At 39.8% G+C, this 20321-nt stretch overlaps 1 protein-coding gene across 15 annotated transcripts in view; it reads left to right on the top strand.

Moving 5' to 3' along the window:
• Positions 1–17427, top strand: part of ccdc18 (coiled-coil domain containing 18) — a 181630-nt gene extending 164203 nt beyond the window's left edge. For 14 of the 15 annotated variants that reach the window (XM_072574660.1, XM_072574662.1, XM_072574653.1 and 11 more), the window contains 4 exons: positions 2025–2222; positions 3421–3987; positions 10816–10921; positions 16891–17427. In XM_072574660.1, coding sequence (XP_072430761.1) covers positions 2025–2222; positions 3421–3987; positions 10816–10887 — 837 coding nt within the window. In that variant the 3' untranslated portion in view covers positions 10888–10921; positions 16891–17427. Of the gene's footprint in view, positions 1–2024; positions 2223–3420; positions 3988–10815; positions 10922–15945; positions 16021–16890 lie in introns of all 15 variants that reach the window. The other variant, XR_011961186.1, reaches the window with a different exon arrangement.
• The last annotated feature ends 2894 nt before the right edge of the window (positions 17428–20321 follow it).

The following is a 20321-nucleotide window of genomic DNA, read 5'->3' as shown; positions in this document are numbered from 1 at the left end:
TGGTGCTGGAAGAGCACAGCAGTTCAGGCAGCATCCAACGAGCAGCGAAATCGACGTTTCGGGCAAAAGCCCTTCATCAGGTATTTGGTTTTCAGCATCTGCAGTCATTGTTTTTACCATAGGAGCAGGGATAGGTCATTCAATCCTTTGAACCTGCTCAATAAGCTCATGGCTAATCTCATTGCAGTTTCCAACTCTGAGGTTATTCTTTCTTCATATCGACACATCTTTCTTGTGAATCTTTTGAGAGAGGTATACCTTTTAACCATAATTAATTCACATCTTGTTTAATTTGTTTATTTATTCTCACTTGTACCGAAGTAGAATGAAAAGCTTTGTTTATGAGCAATACAGCCAGATCATAGTAAGCAAGGATATACAGAACAAAAGATTCAGGCAGAGGCATACAGGTAACATTGCACAGGGTGCAAGCGGGCATCAGAGCCGCCCCGCATTTGCCACTGGACTATGCCTACATCGGTAAAACTATAGGAATTCATTTTGTGTTTTAAACGGCAGCCGCAGCTTCAACCCACAGAACTCAGTAGCTGCCGGTCCGCCCCCACGTGACTGGGAGATGGGAGCCAGAGGACAGATCAAATCCACTCTAGGCCAGACACTAACCATGACTCATAGACCGAAACTCCGGAGCTAATTAATATGGAAACCCATCTCCTAATCAAATCAAGAGACTGACTGCAACACACCCATATTCATCCATACAGAACCGTCCTGACACAAAGGACAGGCATCCACCAGACAGTAACGAACAGACTAGTGATTAGATTACTTAGTGTGGAAACAGGCCCTTCGGCCCAACAGTCCACACCACCCCGCCGAAGCGTAACCCACCCATACCCCTACATCTGCCCCTTACCTAACACTACGGGCAATTTAGCATGGCCAATCCACCTGACCTGCACATCTTTAGACTGTGGGAGGAAACCGGAGCACCCGGAGGAAACCCACGCAGACACGGGGAGAACGTGCAAACTCCACACAGTCAGTCGCCTGAGGCGGGAATTGAACCCGGGTCTCTGGCACTGTGCCGCCCACACCAGCACCCTAAGGGAACAAAGGGGGGTGCTAGCCTCCAGCCCTCACAGAGAGAGACAAGCAGATAGTACCCAGACCCGTTTACATAATCCATTTAGCACCCTATTGTGTGTACACTGCAACTCTCCTGGACGGCAGGAAACTCACCATTTGCACCTACTCCAGCGATGATCGGGAACTATCATCCCATTTGTACTCAAAATCCTCACATCCTGACAAAGAAAGGTGTATAATGTGTAGCAGCGTGCGGGAACAGCAGAGATTCAGACCTCGGTTGGTCTCCGCTGGTGTTACTGTATCAATAAACGTTACCGATTGTTGAACCGCACTCTGGGCTCGGACTGATATCATTTCATCCGCGCTAACAAGGGTATACAAGAGAGATCAATGTTAGCACGATCAGAATTATTTGAGGCTAGACAGTCCATTCGATAGTCTGATAATGGCTAGGAACAAGCTGTCCCTGAACCTACTGGTGTGTGTGTGTGTGTGTGTGTGTTCAGGCATCTGTGTCTTCTGCCTGATGGAAGAGTTGTAGGAGATTATCGCTGGGATGTGAAGAGTCTTTGATGATGTTGGTAGCCTTTTACATAGATAGATGATTGGTCCCTGTGATGGTTTGCGCTGTGCACACCACCCTCTGTAGTTCCTTACATTTCTGGGCAGAGCAGTTGCAACTGGACAATTTTGCTTTCAGTTGTGCATGTAGAAGTTAGTGAGGGTCCGTATGCATTCAGTTGGGAGTTATTAGCAGTGTCCCAATCAGGATTTTCCATTTATCCTGCTTTTAACTTTAATCTCCTAAAACTAGAAGTTCTATTCTAAAACATCTCATTTATGAGGTTTGAAACAATATTCACAGTAATGTTTCTGAGAAGTCTCTTTTATTCTATTTGATCTGGAGATAAATGACTGGCTTTAAGATATCAAGAACTAAACTTAAAAGTCTGCATTTGTTTTTGTTTCAGATCTCTATCCTTAGAGAACGAAATGCACACTCTTTACCAACTATTATCGAGACTTCTGAAACCCAAAAATCAAGTGACCAACTGCTGCAATTGAACCAGGATCTAGAAAAGGCTCAGGAATGTATTCTTCATCTGGAGTCAGAACTTAAGAATCAAAAGGAGGTGATAAATGCTGCGGAAGAAAGCCTCATCATTAAGGTAGTACTTGTATTTTGAGACATTTGAGGAGCAAAATGTCTTTCTAGGATAATTTAATATCATATTCAGAATTTAAACATTTCCTCAAAATACCAGAAGTTATGACGGAGAGTCAAGATTTTGATTGCTCATTAAAATTTTGATAGGATTTTGCAGTCCTTGAAAAATGAAAGGAGAGGAAAAGGGAATTTGAATGTCCTTGTTCAAAAAGAGTGTAAGGTTAAGCCCAGCAATTACAGTTTAAATTTGCAAGTGGAGAAACATCTAGAAATATTTAATTTGGGATACAATTAGTAGTCACAAGGTCAAATATGGGTTAATTAAAGAGAATCAATATGTATTTCTTTTGGGAAAATTGTGTTTAACCTGCTTGAGTTTTTTGAAGAGGTAACAGAGGGGATTGATGAGTGTCATGCTGTTGGAATATATTTCCAATAGGTGTTTGGTACAATGCTGCAGAAACATCCTGGGGGCAAAGTTAAATCTCAAGGAATAAAATAAACTGTAGCAATGTGGATTTGTGTATGTGTCAAGAAACTAAGTCATGGTTCATTTGATTTCTTTTTGACTGCAGAAAGGATTTGTACTTGAGATTCCCCAGATTTGATATTGCAACCTTTGCTATTCCTGATGCATATTTATTGTTGTGCAGAAAACAGTTTCAAAGTTTGCAGATGAAATAAAACTTAGAGGTGTTGTAAACAGTGAGGAGGATAATGTAGAACTTCAAAAGAATATTGACGAACTGGTGGAGTGGTCAGATAGGCGATTGAGTGGTTAGCACTGCTGTCTCATAGTGCCAAGGACCTGGGTTCAACTTCAGCCTTGGGTGATTGCACATTTTCTCCATGTCTGCATGCGTTTCTACTGGATACTTCAGTTTTCTTCCACAGTCCAAAGATGGTTATGTGGATTGGCTATGCATTATCTGCTCGAGGCTAGTCCAATTTGAGGCATTTTGGATACCATTAGATGATTATTTGAAGACAAGCAGCATGCAGGGTTACAAAGAAAGGTGGAAGAATGGTACCATGTCAAAATGCTTAAGCAGAGAGCTGGTGTAGACAAGATGGGCCAAATGACTTCCAATTGCAATTCTGAGATTATTTTGCTAAACGTGTAACATGAACTGTTGTCATACAAACCAAATGATGGTATTACATAATTACGTATTTTTATTTTCCATGTTTAAATGTAGGAATCGGAAATAGCAAGACTACAAGTGAAAATTTCTGGATTTGAAAGAGCTATGGGTAAACAGCAACTGCAATCTCCCACATTAGAGGCTCAAAATGAATCCAATAATAGAAAAGACTATACATCACAACTGAAGAGTTTTTACCCTCTGACCAGAAACATGAACAGACCTTTCAGTGCTCATGATACATATGGCACTGATATTGGTTCAGCATTACAGTCCCTGAATTACTCTAACAGGATTCGTGAAACACTTGAGCAGTCTTTTATTGAGGAGAGTATCAGCTTAGATAATACAATGGATGCGTCTTGTGCAGGGAAGTCAGAGAACACAACTTTATTCAGTCAGTCTGCCAAATCAGAAGCTGAAGAAAATTTAGAGCTCACTAATCTGATTAGTAATAGTAACATGGATTCTCTAAGTGAAATGTTGAATCAACTAATTGCTATGGAACAAACTAGTACTAAATTGGACTCTCCAGTTAACAAGTCATCAGGCTTATCTAATGAACAAATTACATCAAAACCAGAGGATTGTTCAACAGGGATGTACAGAATTCAAGATCAGGTGAGTGTTATGTTCGTTGAATTTGTTTGTTACTTATTTTATTCAATTTAATTTATATTATTCTAAGCTATTGCAACTTACAGGAATCTGTGGTTTTTCCTCTATTCAAGGGATGTGGATATCTCTAGCTAGATCAGTATTCATTCTTCACCCCTATTGCCCTGAGAGGAGTTGAAAGCCAGCTACATTGTTATATGTCTAGAGTCACAGACAAACCACATAACTACAGCAGGTTTCCTTCCTTGAAGGACATTAATAAACCAGATGGGTTTTAAAACAATCAACAGGTTACATGGTCACCGTTAGTCTAGCTTTTTAATTCCAGGTTTTTATTGAATGTAAATGTCACCTGTTGCCATGTCTTTAAAGCATTTTATTGGAATTTTATTATGTAATTAATCCTGTCAACATGTGTGATTGTTTTGCAACATATTATCTATGTAATTGCTGGTATTACTGAAAACCTGTAACATTCACAGCAATTTCACTTTTCGTAAATCACTGCAATTAATTAGCACGCACAGGCTTCTCTTCTATTTGTTCCATTTTATCTGTGTAAAAACTATCCAATTAGTTCCACCTCTTATAATTTGCTTCTTTTTAAGTGTTTATCCAATTCCTTTTAGAAAGCTACTGGTTGATTTACTTAGGTCAAGATCATCATAATTTGCTAAGTGTTAAAACACAAGGAATCTAATTTCCAGCCTGGACTCCTTTTAACTTCTCACCTTTTCTGGTTACTAACTCTTCAGCCAGTTGAAACAGAGTAGCTGGGGAAGAAACAGTCAAAAACCTATATAGTTTGGAATTTGTCTATTAAATCTTCTCTTAATATTCTCAGCTCTAAGGAGAACAATTCCATTTCCTCTCGTCTTTCTACGAACTCCCCACTCCTGACACCATTCCAGCAATTTTCCTTTGTGCCCTCTCGAAGTCCTTGACATCTTTCTTAAAGTGTGGTGCCTAGAATTCGGCACAATGCTGTAGCTGAAGCCTAATAGTGATTTTTAAATTTTTGCATAATTCAGGAACATAGGAACTGGAGGAGATCCTTAATCTTGTTCCATTATCATTCAGTTAGATCATGACTTGTTGTAATCTAACTCCATATATGCACCTTTGCTCCATCTCTTAATAAGTTCAATACGTTTCTATGAATCTCTGATTTAAAATGAACAATTATGTAACATAGTTACCATTTACAGAAATTTGTCGCCCGTTATGTTTAGAAGTGCTTCCTAGTTTCAATCCTGTAAAGTCTCACTCAAATGTTTAAACAATTTATTTCAGTCCCAAGCAGTCCAAACAGTATTAACACTTCCTCTCTTTAACTTGTCTGTTCCTCCTGAAATAAACTTTTCAAATAAATTGCTCATTAACACTCTACATTCCAGAAAATACAATCCTAGTCTCTCCTCATAATTTAAATAACTGATGCCTTCCTTTCTCACTACTCCATTCCTCTAGATATATAACCGGAGAGCATATTAGGTTGGTTTTTTTTAAACGGTCCTGTAGGGTTTATTACTATATATCTGAAATCCCCCAACCTTTCTGTTTTTGCAATGCCTTTAAAATTGTCCCACTTAAATTGTGGAAGATGATATGTTTCATTTTAAAATGTGTCATTTCACACTTTTGCAATAACCTTCTCCATATCTGCCATTTTGCTAATCTTTCTATGGGCTCTTGCTTAATCTTCATTTGTTTAATAAGTTGCTGTGAGTCTCTGATTTAAAATGAACAATTATGTAACATTAGTTTTCACCTTTATGTCATCTTTAAAATTGTGTCACCTTTACACATGTCAAGATCAATAATGTTATACAGAGTTGTGGTTTCAATAATGATCATGGGGACATGGGTAAATAAATGTTTCCAGTCTGATGAACTGTTCATTACCATTCCATTTTCTGTTTCTTCACTCATTTTTTGTCTAAGATGCCACTTATCAATCAATCCCATAGATTTCAATCTTACCATTAAGCCTGTAGTATGCCACCTTTTTTTTAAACATTCACGTCAACCCAATCAATTGTTAAATTATAAAAGCTCAATAATCTTTTATCAGGGTTAATTTTAACAAATTCATTTTGCAATTTATTAACTCTTGTTCTTCCAAGTGATAATTTTGTCATGGGTTGTATGTTCTCTAGAAGTTTTCCCACTGTTGACAGGCTTGAAGTCAGTTACTCAAATACATTTATACATAAATAATAAATTGATCTTGCTACCTAGATTAGATTATTTAGTGTGGAAACAGGCCCTTCGGCCCAGCAAGTCCACACTGACCCGCCAAAGCGCAACCCACCCAAACCCATTCCCCTACATTTTACCCCTTCACCTAACACTACGGGCAATTTCGCATGGCCAATCCACCTGACCTGCACATTTTTGGACTTTGGGAGGAAACCGGAGCACCCGGAGGAAACCCACGCAGACACTGGGAGAATGTGCAAACTCCACACAGTCAGTCGCCTGAAGCGGGAATTGAACCCGGGTCTCTGGCGATGTGAGGCAACAGTGCTAACTACTGTGCCGCTCACTTACTTGTGGATATCTTTTTACTCATCATACTAATAGTAGTAAGACTTGGTGAATTGAAGGAGGTCTCTTCTGAATTATTCTCGACAGCATCTCATCAAGTACATTGTTATGAGCCATTCCATATTTATTGCTATAACAAACCATTAGCAACTTCTCTTTGTTATATCATCTCAACTCATTGAAGGTCATTGTAATCAGAGAGGGGTTGTTGTATCAACTGGTGCTCATTGTACTTGGACGAATCTTAATTGGTAACGCATTTTTCTCTGAGTCAGATGGTAATGGATTTCAAGTTTCACTCCAGGATGTGTGCTCAAAAAACAAGGCTGATCATCCAATGCCGTATTGAATGTGCTGTTTTATTAGGAGTGCCATTTTTCAGTGAGACATCTCCCCATTAAAGTCGGCATAAAAGTTCCCAATATAAAGAAGAGTAGATAAGTTATCCCTGGTGTTCTGGTCAATATTTATCCCTTAGACAACATTACAAATATAGATGATCATTGTCATATTGGTGTTTGTAGATGTTTGCTGTGTGCATATTCACTGGCATGTTTCCTGCATTATAGCCATGATTACACTTGGAAAGTATGATTTGGAGATGCCGGTGTTGGACTGGAGTGTACAAAGTTAAAAATCACACAACACCAGGTTATAGTCCAACAGGTTCAATTGGAAGCACACTAGCTTTCGGAGTGACGCTCCTTCACCTAATGAAGGAAAGTCGCTCTGAAAACTAGTGTGCTTCCAATTAAACCTGTTGGACTATAACCTGGTGTTGTGTGATTTTTAATTTTGAAAGTACTTTTATTCGCACTTGAAAAAAATCTTTTGTATTTTATAACATTGGCATGACCACTAGGTGTCTCAAGGCACTTTACAATGAAGTACTTCTGAAATGTATTCACTGTTGTAATAATGCATAGTGCTATATGAATGCATGTCTTTTTTTTCTTTCTTGGTGAATTCTGTATTGTATTAGCTGAATCCCAGCAAAATTGCATGTTCTAAAGTAGTTACAAGAATGTATTGCTTCTAAGTTGTGCGAGATTCAGATTTTTTTTTGGCTTATCTTGTAACCTACAAGCTGTATTGAGTTATGTGTGGGTTGAGAGTTCATTCTGAGAGTCCCATCTGTGGCTGATGTCATTTGACATATGTTGTCAATTGTCATATAGAGTCATAGAGCTGTATAGCATGAAAACAGATCATTTGGTCCAACTCATCCGTGTTGACCAGATATTCTAAATTAATCTCGACCAAATTTGCCAGCATTTAGCCCATATCCTTCTAAGTCCGTCCTATTCATATACTAATCCAGATGTCTTTTAAATGTTGCAATTTTACCAGCCTCCAACACTTCCTCTGGCAGCTCAATCCATAAATGGACCACCGTCTGTGTGAAAAAGTTGCCCCTTTGGTCCCTTTTAAATCTTTCCCTTATCACCTTAAACCCATGCCGAGTTTTAGACTCCCCTACACTAGGGAAAGCCTTTGGCTATTCACCTTATCCATGCCCCTCATGATTTTATAAACTTCTATAAGATTACTCTTCAGTCTCCGATGCTGCAATAGCAGCCTCCAATGCTCCAGCCTATTTAACCTCTCCCTATAGCTCAAACCTTCCTACTCTGGCAACATCCTCATAAGTCTTTTTTGAGCTCTTTCAAATTTCACAACTCCTTCCTATAGCAGAGAGACCAGCGTTGAACACAGTATTTCAAATGTGGCCTAAGCAATGTCCTTTACAACCAAACCATGAACTCCCAACCCCTATACTTACTGCACTGACCAATAAAGGTAAGCATATTAAATGCCTACTTCACTATCCTGTCTACCTTCAACTCCACTTTCAAGGAGCTATGAATCTGCACTCTAAGGTCTCTTTGTTCAGCTACACTCCTCAGGGCCTTAAGTGTATAGGTTCTGCCCTGATTTGCCTTTCCAAAACGCAGCACCTCACATTTATCTGAATTAAACTCCATTTGCCACTCCATTGGCCTATCTGATCAAAGTCCCATTGTACTGTGAGGTAACCTTGTTCGCTGTCCACTACACCCACCAATTTTGGTGTCATCTGAAAACTTACTAATCAAACCTCCTATGTTCACATTCAAATCATTTATATAAATGACCAGAAGCTATGTACCAGCACCAATCCTTATGGTACACTGCTAGTCATAGTCCTACAGTCTGACATGAGTGGTGGTTAAGTTGTTAGAGGGGATCCTAAAGGACTTGCATGTATTTGGAAAGACAAGGTCTCCAAAGGCCTCCAGTCTGAAAAGCAGCCCTCCACCACCACCCTCTGTCTCCTCAGCCAGTTCTGTATCCAAATGGATAGTTCTCACTGTATTCCATGTCATTTAACCTTGCTAACCAGTCTACCATGCGAAACTTTGTCAAATGCCTTACTGAAGTCCATCCAGATCACATCCATAGCTCTGCCTTCATCAAACCTCTTGGTTACTTCTTCAAAAAAACTCAATCAAGTTAGTGAGACAATATTTCCCACATGCAAAAGCATGTTGGCTATCTGTAATTAGTCATTGACTTTCCATACACATGTAAGCCCTGACCCTCAGGATCCCCTCCAACAACTTGTATAGCACTGATGTCAGGCTCACCAGTCAATAGTTCCCTGACATTTCCTTACCACCTTTCCTACATAATGGCACCATATTAGCCAACCTCCAGTCTTCTAATATGTCACCTGTGGCTAGCGATGATAAAAAAAATCTCAGCAAGGAGCCCAGCAATCACTTCCCTAGCTTCTCTCAGATTTCTAGGGTATACCTGATCAGGTCCCAGGGATTTATCTACCTTTCTGCATTTTAAGATGTCCAGCATCATCTCTTCTGTAATATAGACATTTTTCAAGATGTCGTTGTTTATTTCCCCACATTCTCAAGCTTCCATACCATGCAATAGAATAGAATCCCAACAGTGTGGAAGCAGGCTGTTCAGCCCATCGAGTCCACACCAATCCTCTGAAAAGCATCCCACTCAGACCCAGACCTCTCACCCTCACCTTATCTTTGTAACCCTGCATTTCCCATGGTTAACCCACCTAGCCTGCACATCCCTGGACACTATGGGCAATTTAACATGGCCAATCCACCTAACCTGCAAATCTTTGGACTGTGGGAGCAAACCAGAGCACCTAGCACAGACATGGGAGGAATGTGCAAACTCCACACCCAAGTCGCCCACGGGTGGAATCGAACCCAAGGTCCCTAGTGCTGTGAGATAGCAGTGCTAATCACTGTAAATTTTTAAGATCTCATTGCAAAGAGATTCTATACGAAATATACATTGGATTGCTTTAGATAGTTCTTAGTAAAAATCATAGGAATTAGGAGAGATGATATTTAGAATAATGTAGTAATTCAAATTATTGCCCCTTGATATTTTGTTTCCTTTTATTTATATAGCTGGAGAAGCAGTTATAATTTGGTGCTGAGGTTAATGATCCATTGAACAGCTTCAGCTGATGCACTTTCAATGGTTGTGATCCCATCAGGAATGGATGTCACTCTTTGTTTAAATACCAGGGTAACAGATCCACGAATGCTGGTTGCTGTTCAGGTGTCCATTATATTTGTTTGAACTTTTTTGAGGGCTAGTGAGCTGTTCAAATAACATTGGTGTTTTGTGAGATATCTACAATAATGATGATGCCTTCTCTTTAATGTTATACCTCATAAATACACATTCTAAGCTACCATCTTTCTTTAAAATGCTGAAAGGTTTCCTTTTCTCGTGGTTGGTAGTTGAGATAGCTGTCTTGATATGAAAATTATTGTCAAAATATGATTTTTATTGCTGGCTCTGGTTTTAGTACTGTACCCATATTTTATAAATTCATAATCTTAAATGGTTCCTTATTTTACTCTAATTGAACAACCTTGGTTTGTCTATTACATCTATGTATATGTGTTACTCACGTAGCGATAAATTCAAAACAGCAGAGTAGCTATACGCCGAACGTGATGGACATTTGCTGGATTAAGACACCAATATCAAAGCATGTTTTTGAAATAACTTCTAAGAAACACTGGGTGAATACTTTAAACAAAGTATTTTCCCTTTACAGGTTGACTTGTCATTTTTAAGAGTTTGTAGTTTTGTTATTGATATACTTAAATTGTTTAACGTATCTCTTATAACTTTGCTTTCCAACTATAGCAGTATCTGTACTGCTATCTCTATTGCTGTATCTGCTAGAAATTATTTTTCACTTTAGTTTACAGTAGTTAACTAACTTCTATTTTCTAATAGGACAGTGCCCATTGTAACCTTACAGATGCTGATTTAAATGTGCAAAGTCATATGCCTGTGCCATTGAAATAATCCCAGAAAGCCATTTTCTTCATCCTCAGTCATGGTAGGTAATAATATAGTGGATCTGAATGTTTCTCCGGCTTGTATATTTCAAATATGTTTGTAAATTGTTTATATGCCAGATTTTTGTTAGACAAGTGTATACTCGTTGAGACATTTGCCAGCATTTTACCAGCAGCTGGGAGTCTAGGCAGGAGGGCCGGTCAAATGACAACTGAAGTGATTTGGAGAGAGGCCCAACAACAGCCCAGCACCAGGAGATATTTTGGAAGTTAGGGAAGGCTTGGACACCTACCAAAAGTCAACATGGGATGAAATAATGGTTATTTTGCATCTCCTGCTTCATTTTATAAACATCTGAATACCTCTAACAGAGTTAAGGTTAGACCTCTGCATGGAGACATGGATAGTACTTCAAAGTGGTCTCATAGCAGCTTCCAAGGAGGAGATGGAATGCTGGGAATTACTTGACAGGCCACAAAAGGGCAATGGCATCAGCATTACCTCCAGGGGTCACAGGTGGGATGATAAGTGAGGACCAGTGGAACCCTGTTGGTGTTGTGGGAGGGAGGAGAAGGGGTGAGGGCCGAAGTACAGGAGATAGGTTGCAAAAAACTAATCCCCGGCTTTGGGGAAATCATCAGTAAAGAAGATGGGCATTTCAGAGATTTTAGGGTTTAGGATCTTAATTTTATCTCTTTGTGCCCCCATCTTAATAGATTTCATGCATGACATGATATTGAACCTTCCTTCTATTGCTTCTTGTTTCCATGCCTGTTCTTTAGAAAGAGACCTCTCCCTGTGCCACAGATGCTTTCATTTTTCGCCAGCACTCTTTCTCCACTTGGACCCCTCTGGCCCTTTACCTGCATTCAACCTATTCATTGAGAACTGTCAACGTGATATTGATCACATCAATTTCTCTGTCCCTATTTAACCATTTGAATTTATCTCCCTCTGAGCTGGCTGTACTCCATGCTCTCCGATCCACTCCTGACTTTGTCATCAAGTTCAAAGTTTGGGAGAAGATTTGTAGCTCAGGTGCTCGTTGTTGTGGTTCTGTTCGCTGAGCTGGGAATTTGTCTTGCAAACGTTTCGTCCCCTGTCTAGGTGACGTCCTCAGTGCTTGGGAGCCTCCTGTGAAGCGCTTCTGTGCTGTTTCTTCCGGCATTTATAGTGGCCTGTCTCTGCCGCTTCCGGTTGTCAGTTCAAGCTGTCCACTTTAGTGGCCAGTATATTGGGTCCAGGTCGATGTGTTTGTTGATAGAGTCTGTGGATGAGTGCCATGCCTGTAGGAATTCCTTGGCTGTTCTCTGTTTGGCTTGCCCTATAATGGTAGTGTTGTCCCAGTCGAATTCATGTTGCTTGTCGTCTATATGTGTGGCTACTAAGGATAGCTGGTCGTGTCGTTTCGTGGCTAGTTAGTGTTCATGTATACGGATCGTTAACTGTCTTCCTGTTTGTTCGATGTAGTGTTTTGTGCAGTCCTTGCATGGGATTTTGTACACTACATTAGTTTTGCTCATGTTGGGTATCGGGTCCTTTGTTCTGGTGAGTTGTTGTCTGAGCGTGTCTGTTGGTTTGTGTGTTGTTATGAGTCCTAGTGGTCGCAGTAGTCTGGCTGTCAGTTCAGAAATGCTCCTGATGTATGGTAGTGTGGCTAGTCCTTTGGGTTGCGGCACGTCCTTGTTCCGTTGTCTCTCCCTTAGGCATCTGTTGATGAAATTGCAAGGGTATCCGTTTTTGGCGAATACTTTGTATAGGTGTTCCTCTTCCTCTTTTTGTAGTTCTGGTGTGCTGCAGTGTGTTGTGGCCCTTTTGAATAGTGTCCTGATGCAACTTCGTTTGTGTGTGTTGGGGTGGTTGCTTTCATAGTTTAGGACTTGGTCTGTGTGTGTGGCTTTCCTGTAAACCTTTGTGGTGAATTCTCCGTTTGGTGTTCTCTGTACCATCACGTCTAGGAATGGGAGTTGGTTGTCCTTTTCTTCCTCTCTAGTGAATCGGATTCCTGTGAGTGTGGCGTTGATGATCTGGTGTGTGTTCTCTATTTCGGTGTTTTTAATTATTACAAAGGTGTCATCCACGTATCTGACCCAGAGTTTGAGTTGAATTTGTGGTAAGACTGTTTGTTCTAACCTTTGCCTTTGTCATCAAGCCTGCCGACAAGGGTGGTGCTGTTGTTGTGAAGTGTACTGAAGTGTACATTGTGAAAGCTGAGTGCCTGCTCTCTGACATTGCCTCCTATCTCCCCTGGACCATGACCTCCTCATTGTACACCAGGCTATTGTCACCACAATGGTCACTTACCTCATTGCATCTGGTGATCTTCCTGCCGCTACCTCCAAGATCATAGCTCCCCTCCCCACCCAATCATAGTCTGCTTCTACCTATTTCTATTTCTGAGGATAGGCTGGCCACTAATATCCATTACAAACCCAGCAACTTTCACAGTTAAACTTCCACAGTTACCTGGACTATACATCCTCGCACCCAATTCCTGTAACTCTTATTCTGTCACATCTGATCTGATGATGGCACCTTCTGCAGAGGCGCCTCTGAAATGTCCACTTTGGTGGACAGGGCTCTTAGTTGTATCTGACCCACCACCCGCACTTCAGCGTTACCACTTGTCTTCCCTTCCAGAACAGCTGTAGGGTTCCTGGTCCTCACTTACCGCCCCACCAGCATCCACATCCAAAAGTTTATTAGCCACCATTTCTGCCACCTCCAGCAGGATGTCACCACCAGGTACTGATTCCCTTTCTCTCCCTTGTCATCCTTCTGCAGGGATCATTTCATCCAGGAAGACTTAGTCCACTCTTCTGAATAAGCATCTTCAGGTTTGAGGATGCATCTGTTAAATTTCTGTTCTTTTAAAGAAAATCTCAAAATAATTGACCATAATCAGCCTGTGGAAACCACCTTCACCAAGCAGAAAAACATATTCCAAGAAGTGGCTATTTTGTTGAAATCTCAATTTGTTATGGCAGGCTGGGAGATTACTAGTCAAGTAGCTTTTTGCAGAGAAGAACATTGTCTTATCTTCTCCCTGAGACGACTAAGTAACAACTTTAAATGAGGTTCCAAAACCTTGAATGCAACCTATTGGTTAAATAACCATTTAACTTATGAATCAAATCAGATGTATTTTGACATTTACTTCCATTGCATTTGTTTTCCATAATTCACCATCTATTTAGTACTAGCTGATTACTAGTTGTTTAACTATGCAATTGCACGTAGATCGCCATAAACTAGAAAAATCCTTCGGAGAAGATTAGATAACTGGGAAATAATTGGATCAGGGTGTTCATAGGTCATTCAAGCCTCCTTCCATTATGATATTTTAATGTCAGATAAACTTAAGATTACAGCGAGGCCTTTGAGGTATGAAGTTAGGAAACACTACAACCCTTTACTTAGAACAGAGGACAGCACAGCACAGTACAGGCCTTTTGACCCACGCTGTTGTGCTGAGCATTTATCTTAATCTAAGGTCAGCCTAACCCGCACACCCCTTAACTTACTGCCATCCATGTGCTTGTCCAGCAATCACTTAAATGTCCCTAATGTCTCTGACTCTGACTCTGCTACCACCGCTGGCAGTGCATTCTATGCACCTACCATTCTCCGTGTAAAGAACCTACCTCTGACATCCCCTCTATACCTTCCTCCAATCACCTTAAAAATATGTCTCACCGGGACAGCTATTTCTTCTTGGGGAAAAGTCTCTGCCTATCTACTCTGTCTATGCCTCTCATTACCTTGTACACCTCTATCAAGTCACCTCTCTTCCTCCTCCTCTCCAGTGTGAAAAGCCCTAGCTTACTCAACCCTCTCTTCATAAGACAATCCCGCCAATCCGGGCGGTATCCTGGTAAATCTCTGCACCCTCTCTAAAGCATCTACATCCTTCCTATAATGAAGCGACCAGAACTGGACGCAATATTCAAAGTGTGGCCTAACTAAGGTTTTATGGAGCTGCAGCAAAACCTCATGGCTCTTAAACTCAATCCCCCTGTTAATGAAAACAAAAATACCATACGACTTCTTAATAACCTTATCAACTTCGGTGGTCACTTTGAGGGATCTATGGACATGGATCCCAAGATCCAGCTGTTCCTCCACTCTGCCAAGAATCTTGTCTTTAACCCTGTATTCAGCATTCAAATTCGACCTTCAAAACGAATCATTTCGCATTTACCCAGATTGAACTCCATCTGCCACTGCTCAGCCCAGCTCTGCATCCTGTCAATGTCATGTTGTAACCTGCAACAGCCCTCGACACTACCTCCAACACCACTGACCTTTGTGTCATCAGCAAACTTACTAATCCACCCTTCCACTACTTCTTCCAAGTCATTTATAAAACTACAAAGAGCAGAAGCCCAAGAACAGATCCTTGCGGAACACCACTGGTTACCAACCAGTTGGCGGAATACTTTCCATCTACTACTACTCAGTATATAGTTTTTTGGCCAGCCAACTCTGTATCCAGACAGCCAAATTTCCTGTATCCCACACCTCCTCAGTTTTTGAATGAGCCTACCATGGGGAACCCTTATCAAATACCTTATCAAAATCCATATACGCCATATCCACTGCTCGACCTTTGTCAACTTGTCTTATATCACAAGCGCTTTTCTATTTTCCCCGCTTCCCTTTGAGCCACAGAGTCAGGCTCAGTGCCAGAGACCTGTCCACCATGGCAATCCCCTGGTAGGTTGCTCCGCAACCCCCCCCCCCCCCCCAAAAAAAAACCTTACCTCCTACATTCTACAGGAGGAGCATGCAACTGCCCTAACATCCATTCCCACTGTTCTGAATTCCCAAAGAGACTATTGAAAAAAGACCTGGTAATCTTACTGAATCGGTGCACAAAACTGTTTTCTTTGGTTAGAGGAGGAGAACGGGTGGGAGACACTACCTAAGTAGTGTTTCGGGTAAAGCAACAGTCCAAGTATATTACATCACTTACTCAGCAGTTGTGTGTCCGCTCTTGCTCAGCGTGTGCTCTGCCTATCCACGAGGTAAATTTTAAAAATAATTAATTTACCTTCCCGGCAGCCCCCGATTATCGCCCTCACCGCTCCTGCTGCTGCTGCAGAAATGGAGAGGAAATTTGGAAAAACTCTTCCACAGGTAATGTTGGGTCAGTTATTAGTTTTACATTTGAGATTTGTAGATTGTTGTTAGAAGGTATGAAGGGCCTTAGGTGAATTTATGAAGCCAGGTCACAGATCAGCCTTGATTTCAATGAACGACGGGATGGATTTGAGGGGTTAAGTAGACTATTCTTGTTTCTATTTTCTAATTCATGATATAAGCAGTTTTTTTATTAACTTGGCATATCGTAGTTTTACCTTTATGACAATATGCTGCTCCAGAGCTTCTACGCACCATTCAGATTTGTCCATCACTTTCTGTCTTCTAAAACCTTAATTATATTAGGTCAACCATGATCAGACAAAGTGGCATATCAGATTCAGAGTGCCAAAGGGCCAGTACATTTTTCTAAACCCACTTTAATTACAACTCAGTTTGTATTCCTAATTCCTCACCTAACTTTCATTTGGAAGGAAACATGTGTTTCTTTCTATGGTGGTCTTTGGGATTTTGTGATATGTTAAGGTTTTATATATTCCAAAGCACCTACTTTACGTTTAATTATAATAAATCATTTTTTCTGATGCCAAAGCATGGTGTCACTTCTCAGATGTTAAAGGAATACACATTCTCAGATGTGAATGAGCACAGTTAATTAAGCAAAGGGATCAGGTAAAGATTATCTGCGGTGAGTGCCACCTCTTATTGGGTGGAGCATTCAACATAACGTGCAGTTGTTAAGTGGTCCTGTTTTGAATCAGCAGGAGATCAGATCAGCTGAATTTTTAAGCTTGATTTGTTCACTCCCATTCAGGATTTCTCATTGATGTAGCAAGATGTACTTATTATCAAATGTGTACTAACTATGTATTTTCTATCTTTTCCCAACTTGCCGCCTCAAATTAGACTCGTGCTCAATATTCCTATTGAATACACTTCAGAGAAGACTACTGGATGTCTTAATGACTAACTTTCCAGTTCATGAAATTTATGAAGTGAAAACAGTTTGGAAACCTCAAAGGTTCAAGGATGCTTAATTAATTTATTTTGTGGACCATTTGCATGTAGCTGTCACTTTTTGGTTTATCTTCAATGATCTGTTGTAATATGACTGAACTTTCTCAACAAAAGCAGTCACACGAATAACATCAACTAAAGGATTAAGATAAAGTTTGGAAGAGCGATCAGTAAGCTTACTATCCAGTAATATTAGTATGAAGTATGCAGATGTGATAGTAAAGCAGTGACGTGATCTTTATTCCAAAAGAAGCTTTGAAAATAAAGATTGCCTAAATTCATATTGTTTTGCTGGTAATTGATGTAAGTGGGTGTTGAAAATTTCATTTTTTTTTAATGTTAATAAACATTTTGTTTTTAGAGAAGTGAAACGAATGTATTTCATTGAAATATTTTTTCTATGTAAAATAAATGCTCCTTTCTGTATTGCTATGCTTATTTTCATCCTTTACAAAAATGCTAGGCTGGTGTAGACTGCCATGTTGTCCATGAATGTTTGAGCTCCTACTAAGTTTAATTCAGTTGGACGGGGTGAGTCTCCTTAACAGCTATGGAGTGAAGTTTGAATGGGAATTCCAGGATTTTGGCCCAATGACGATGATGAAGTGGTGATATATGTCCAAGTCTGGATGTTGATTGGTCTGGAAGGGGAATTCCAGGTGTTGTTTCCATTCATCTGCTGACCTTGTCCTTCCAGGTGGTAAAGGTCGCAGCTTTGGAAGGTGCTGTCACAGAAGCATTGATGAATTATTGTAGTGTATCATGTAGATGGTCACATTTGTGGCACTGTGTGCCACTGGTAGAGAAAGTCAATGTTTAAGATAGTGGGTGGGATGCCAAACAATTGGGCTGTTTTGCTTTGGGTAGTATCAAGCTTCTTGAGTGTTGCTGAAATTGCACTTCTCCCGGCAAGTGGAGTGTATTCTATCTCATTCCTGACTTGTACCTTGCAGATGGTCAACAGGATTTGGGGAAGTCTGGAGCTGAGTTATTCACTGCAGAATTCTGAGCCTCTGACACATACACTTCCTGGTTCCTGGTTTTCCCCACAATGTTGATAGTAGAGTATTTATCACAGGTAATGATGATCATACTGTGGAGCAGTGGTGATATAAAAATAAATAAGTAAAATGAAAATGGAGCAAGGAATATGTTCCAGCTAATTTTTGTTCAGCTTAGAGATTTCTCAATTTCAAGCACTCAGTTGTCACTGAGAAGTAGAGAATGTAAGGGAGTCGGTGCTCACACTTTGTGTCAGTAATTCAAGGGAAGCATGCTGCACATCAGATTATTTCTGTTTTGCTTAATATTTCCTCATTTTGTTTTCAGCTTCTCTGATTAGGAAGACAACTTTAAGATCTATATACGAGCATGTCCATGTCATGGGAACTGTTCCTACGTGAGGATGATAATGCTTCATTTATGATTTATGTTCTGTTGTTGATTCTATTAAACTGAGATTTTGAACATGATAAGCAACTTTCTAAATTGGAATTATTCATCAACCATATTCATGATTTTTACCATCAATTATTACACAAGAGGTTTAACAGACTTACTACTGGCTGTATTCAATGTTCAAAAAGGAAATCAAAATGTTAGAATATTTTGGTTCTTCATGTATCTACCCAAGTTCAAGCAGCACTGTGAATCAGCATCTTCAAGAATGGTGATGGTTTGTAGAGCTTGCAATTCATTGTCCACAGTTTAAACTTTAGCTATAAAATACATGCAGAGAAAAACAGATGATAGGGTTATACTTCCCTTTCCTAATTCTATCAGTGGTTAAATTTGCTATCTAGTATGTAGTGAAGTTATGTATGAAGGAACCGCAGACATGAATCCAGATGCTTATGGAATTAACTGAACAACACCTGCGTGTATGACAGTTAATCTAAAGTCTTGGGCCAGGGAGGACATAACATTAAGTAGAACTTGTTATTGTGTGCTTTGCAGTAACACGTAAATTACTAGCTCTAGAACTTGGATTAGGTCTGGTTGTAGTGTTATGAAGATATGGGTGTGCCTTTAAGAGAGTGAAGGACTTGGCAAGTACACAGAGTGCAGAAGAATTTTGATTGGAATAACATTTTGATTAAGACCAAACCGCACTCGCTGAGTGGCCTGGAGACAAATACAAATTCGAATTTGGCCAATCGGTTTAAATTATACCCTGAAAATACTAGTCTCCAGTCAAGTTTGAATTGAGTATATTAAAAGCCAATGACATAATCCGATGCTCTGGAGTATAAGACCAGGGGGAAATTGAACAGTTGAGAGGAGAACTGCCAAGCCCAGCATGTACCAGATGCTTGAAAAATAGCTCTCTCTTAAAAGTACCTTTTCGATCAGTAACCTGTGATGCAGAAATTCCTGACAAGGGGAAAAGAAGACACTGGAAGATCCAAAGAAAAGAACCTACAGCTGCCTGATTTGAGATAAGAAGTGTTATTTTGTAAACTTTAATCGGGATTTTTATCAGACTAGTACTATAGAAGGGAAGGTAAAAGAGAGATTAGAGAAAGAAATTGTAAATAGTGGTTAGTTAATTATTCTCTATTGTACTTTTAAGAAATAAAGTTATTAATTTTTCCTTTACATTGTTCTTGGCCACTCTAATTTTTACAGATTACTGCGCAGGATAAATCTTTTCTGTCTTGCTGGTTTTACATTAAGCAGGAGAGTTTACCCCGTGTCGTAACAATAGAGTGGTGTGTAACCATTCAAGTTATCTCAAACCATGTCACATGAAGCATAATTCCAACACAAATCAATACTGTGTAGGGTCAGCTGGAAGGTTTCAGACGCTTACTAAATTTACAGAGTTGATTTATGTGTGTTGGAGATGGACATGTCCATCCTTAATAAATTCAAAAATTAACAACTGGGATTGTAATTTAGTGTGTGAATTTAATTGCCTAAGATTAAGAATTTCAGTGGTACATTTTTATATGGCATATATCTTGATTAAAAGAAAAATGCTGTATAACTGCTGCAAAGTATCCAGTTGTCCAGATTAAAAGAAAAACACTGTTATTGCTGTAATGCTCAAAATACTGGAGCATGGGTGTCATTTTAATTGTCGTTGAATTGTGCTTAACATGATTTTATTGTAGAGTCTTGCTGTTTTGTAAACAATGTTTGCTTATTCACAAATCCATTTAAAAAATGGCATGATGGTCTGTTTTAGGAGGGTTGACAACCAGTCCATGTGTTAATGTACTCGCTAAGACCAATATTAGGGTATTGTTCTGATTTAGTATTACTTTTTAGAAAGGTAAGCAGGTTTTCATAAGATCCCATATCAAGCATACAAAAAT

The sequence above is a fragment of the Chiloscyllium punctatum genome, chromosome 7 (assembly GCF_047496795.1).
Source record: "Chiloscyllium punctatum isolate Juve2018m chromosome 7, sChiPun1.3, whole genome shotgun sequence".
Lineage (NCBI taxonomy): Eukaryota > Metazoa > Chordata > Chondrichthyes > Orectolobiformes > Hemiscylliidae > Chiloscyllium > Chiloscyllium punctatum.
Note: the sequence above shows the minus strand (reverse complement) of the source record. Positions and strands in the feature narration are given on the sequence as shown.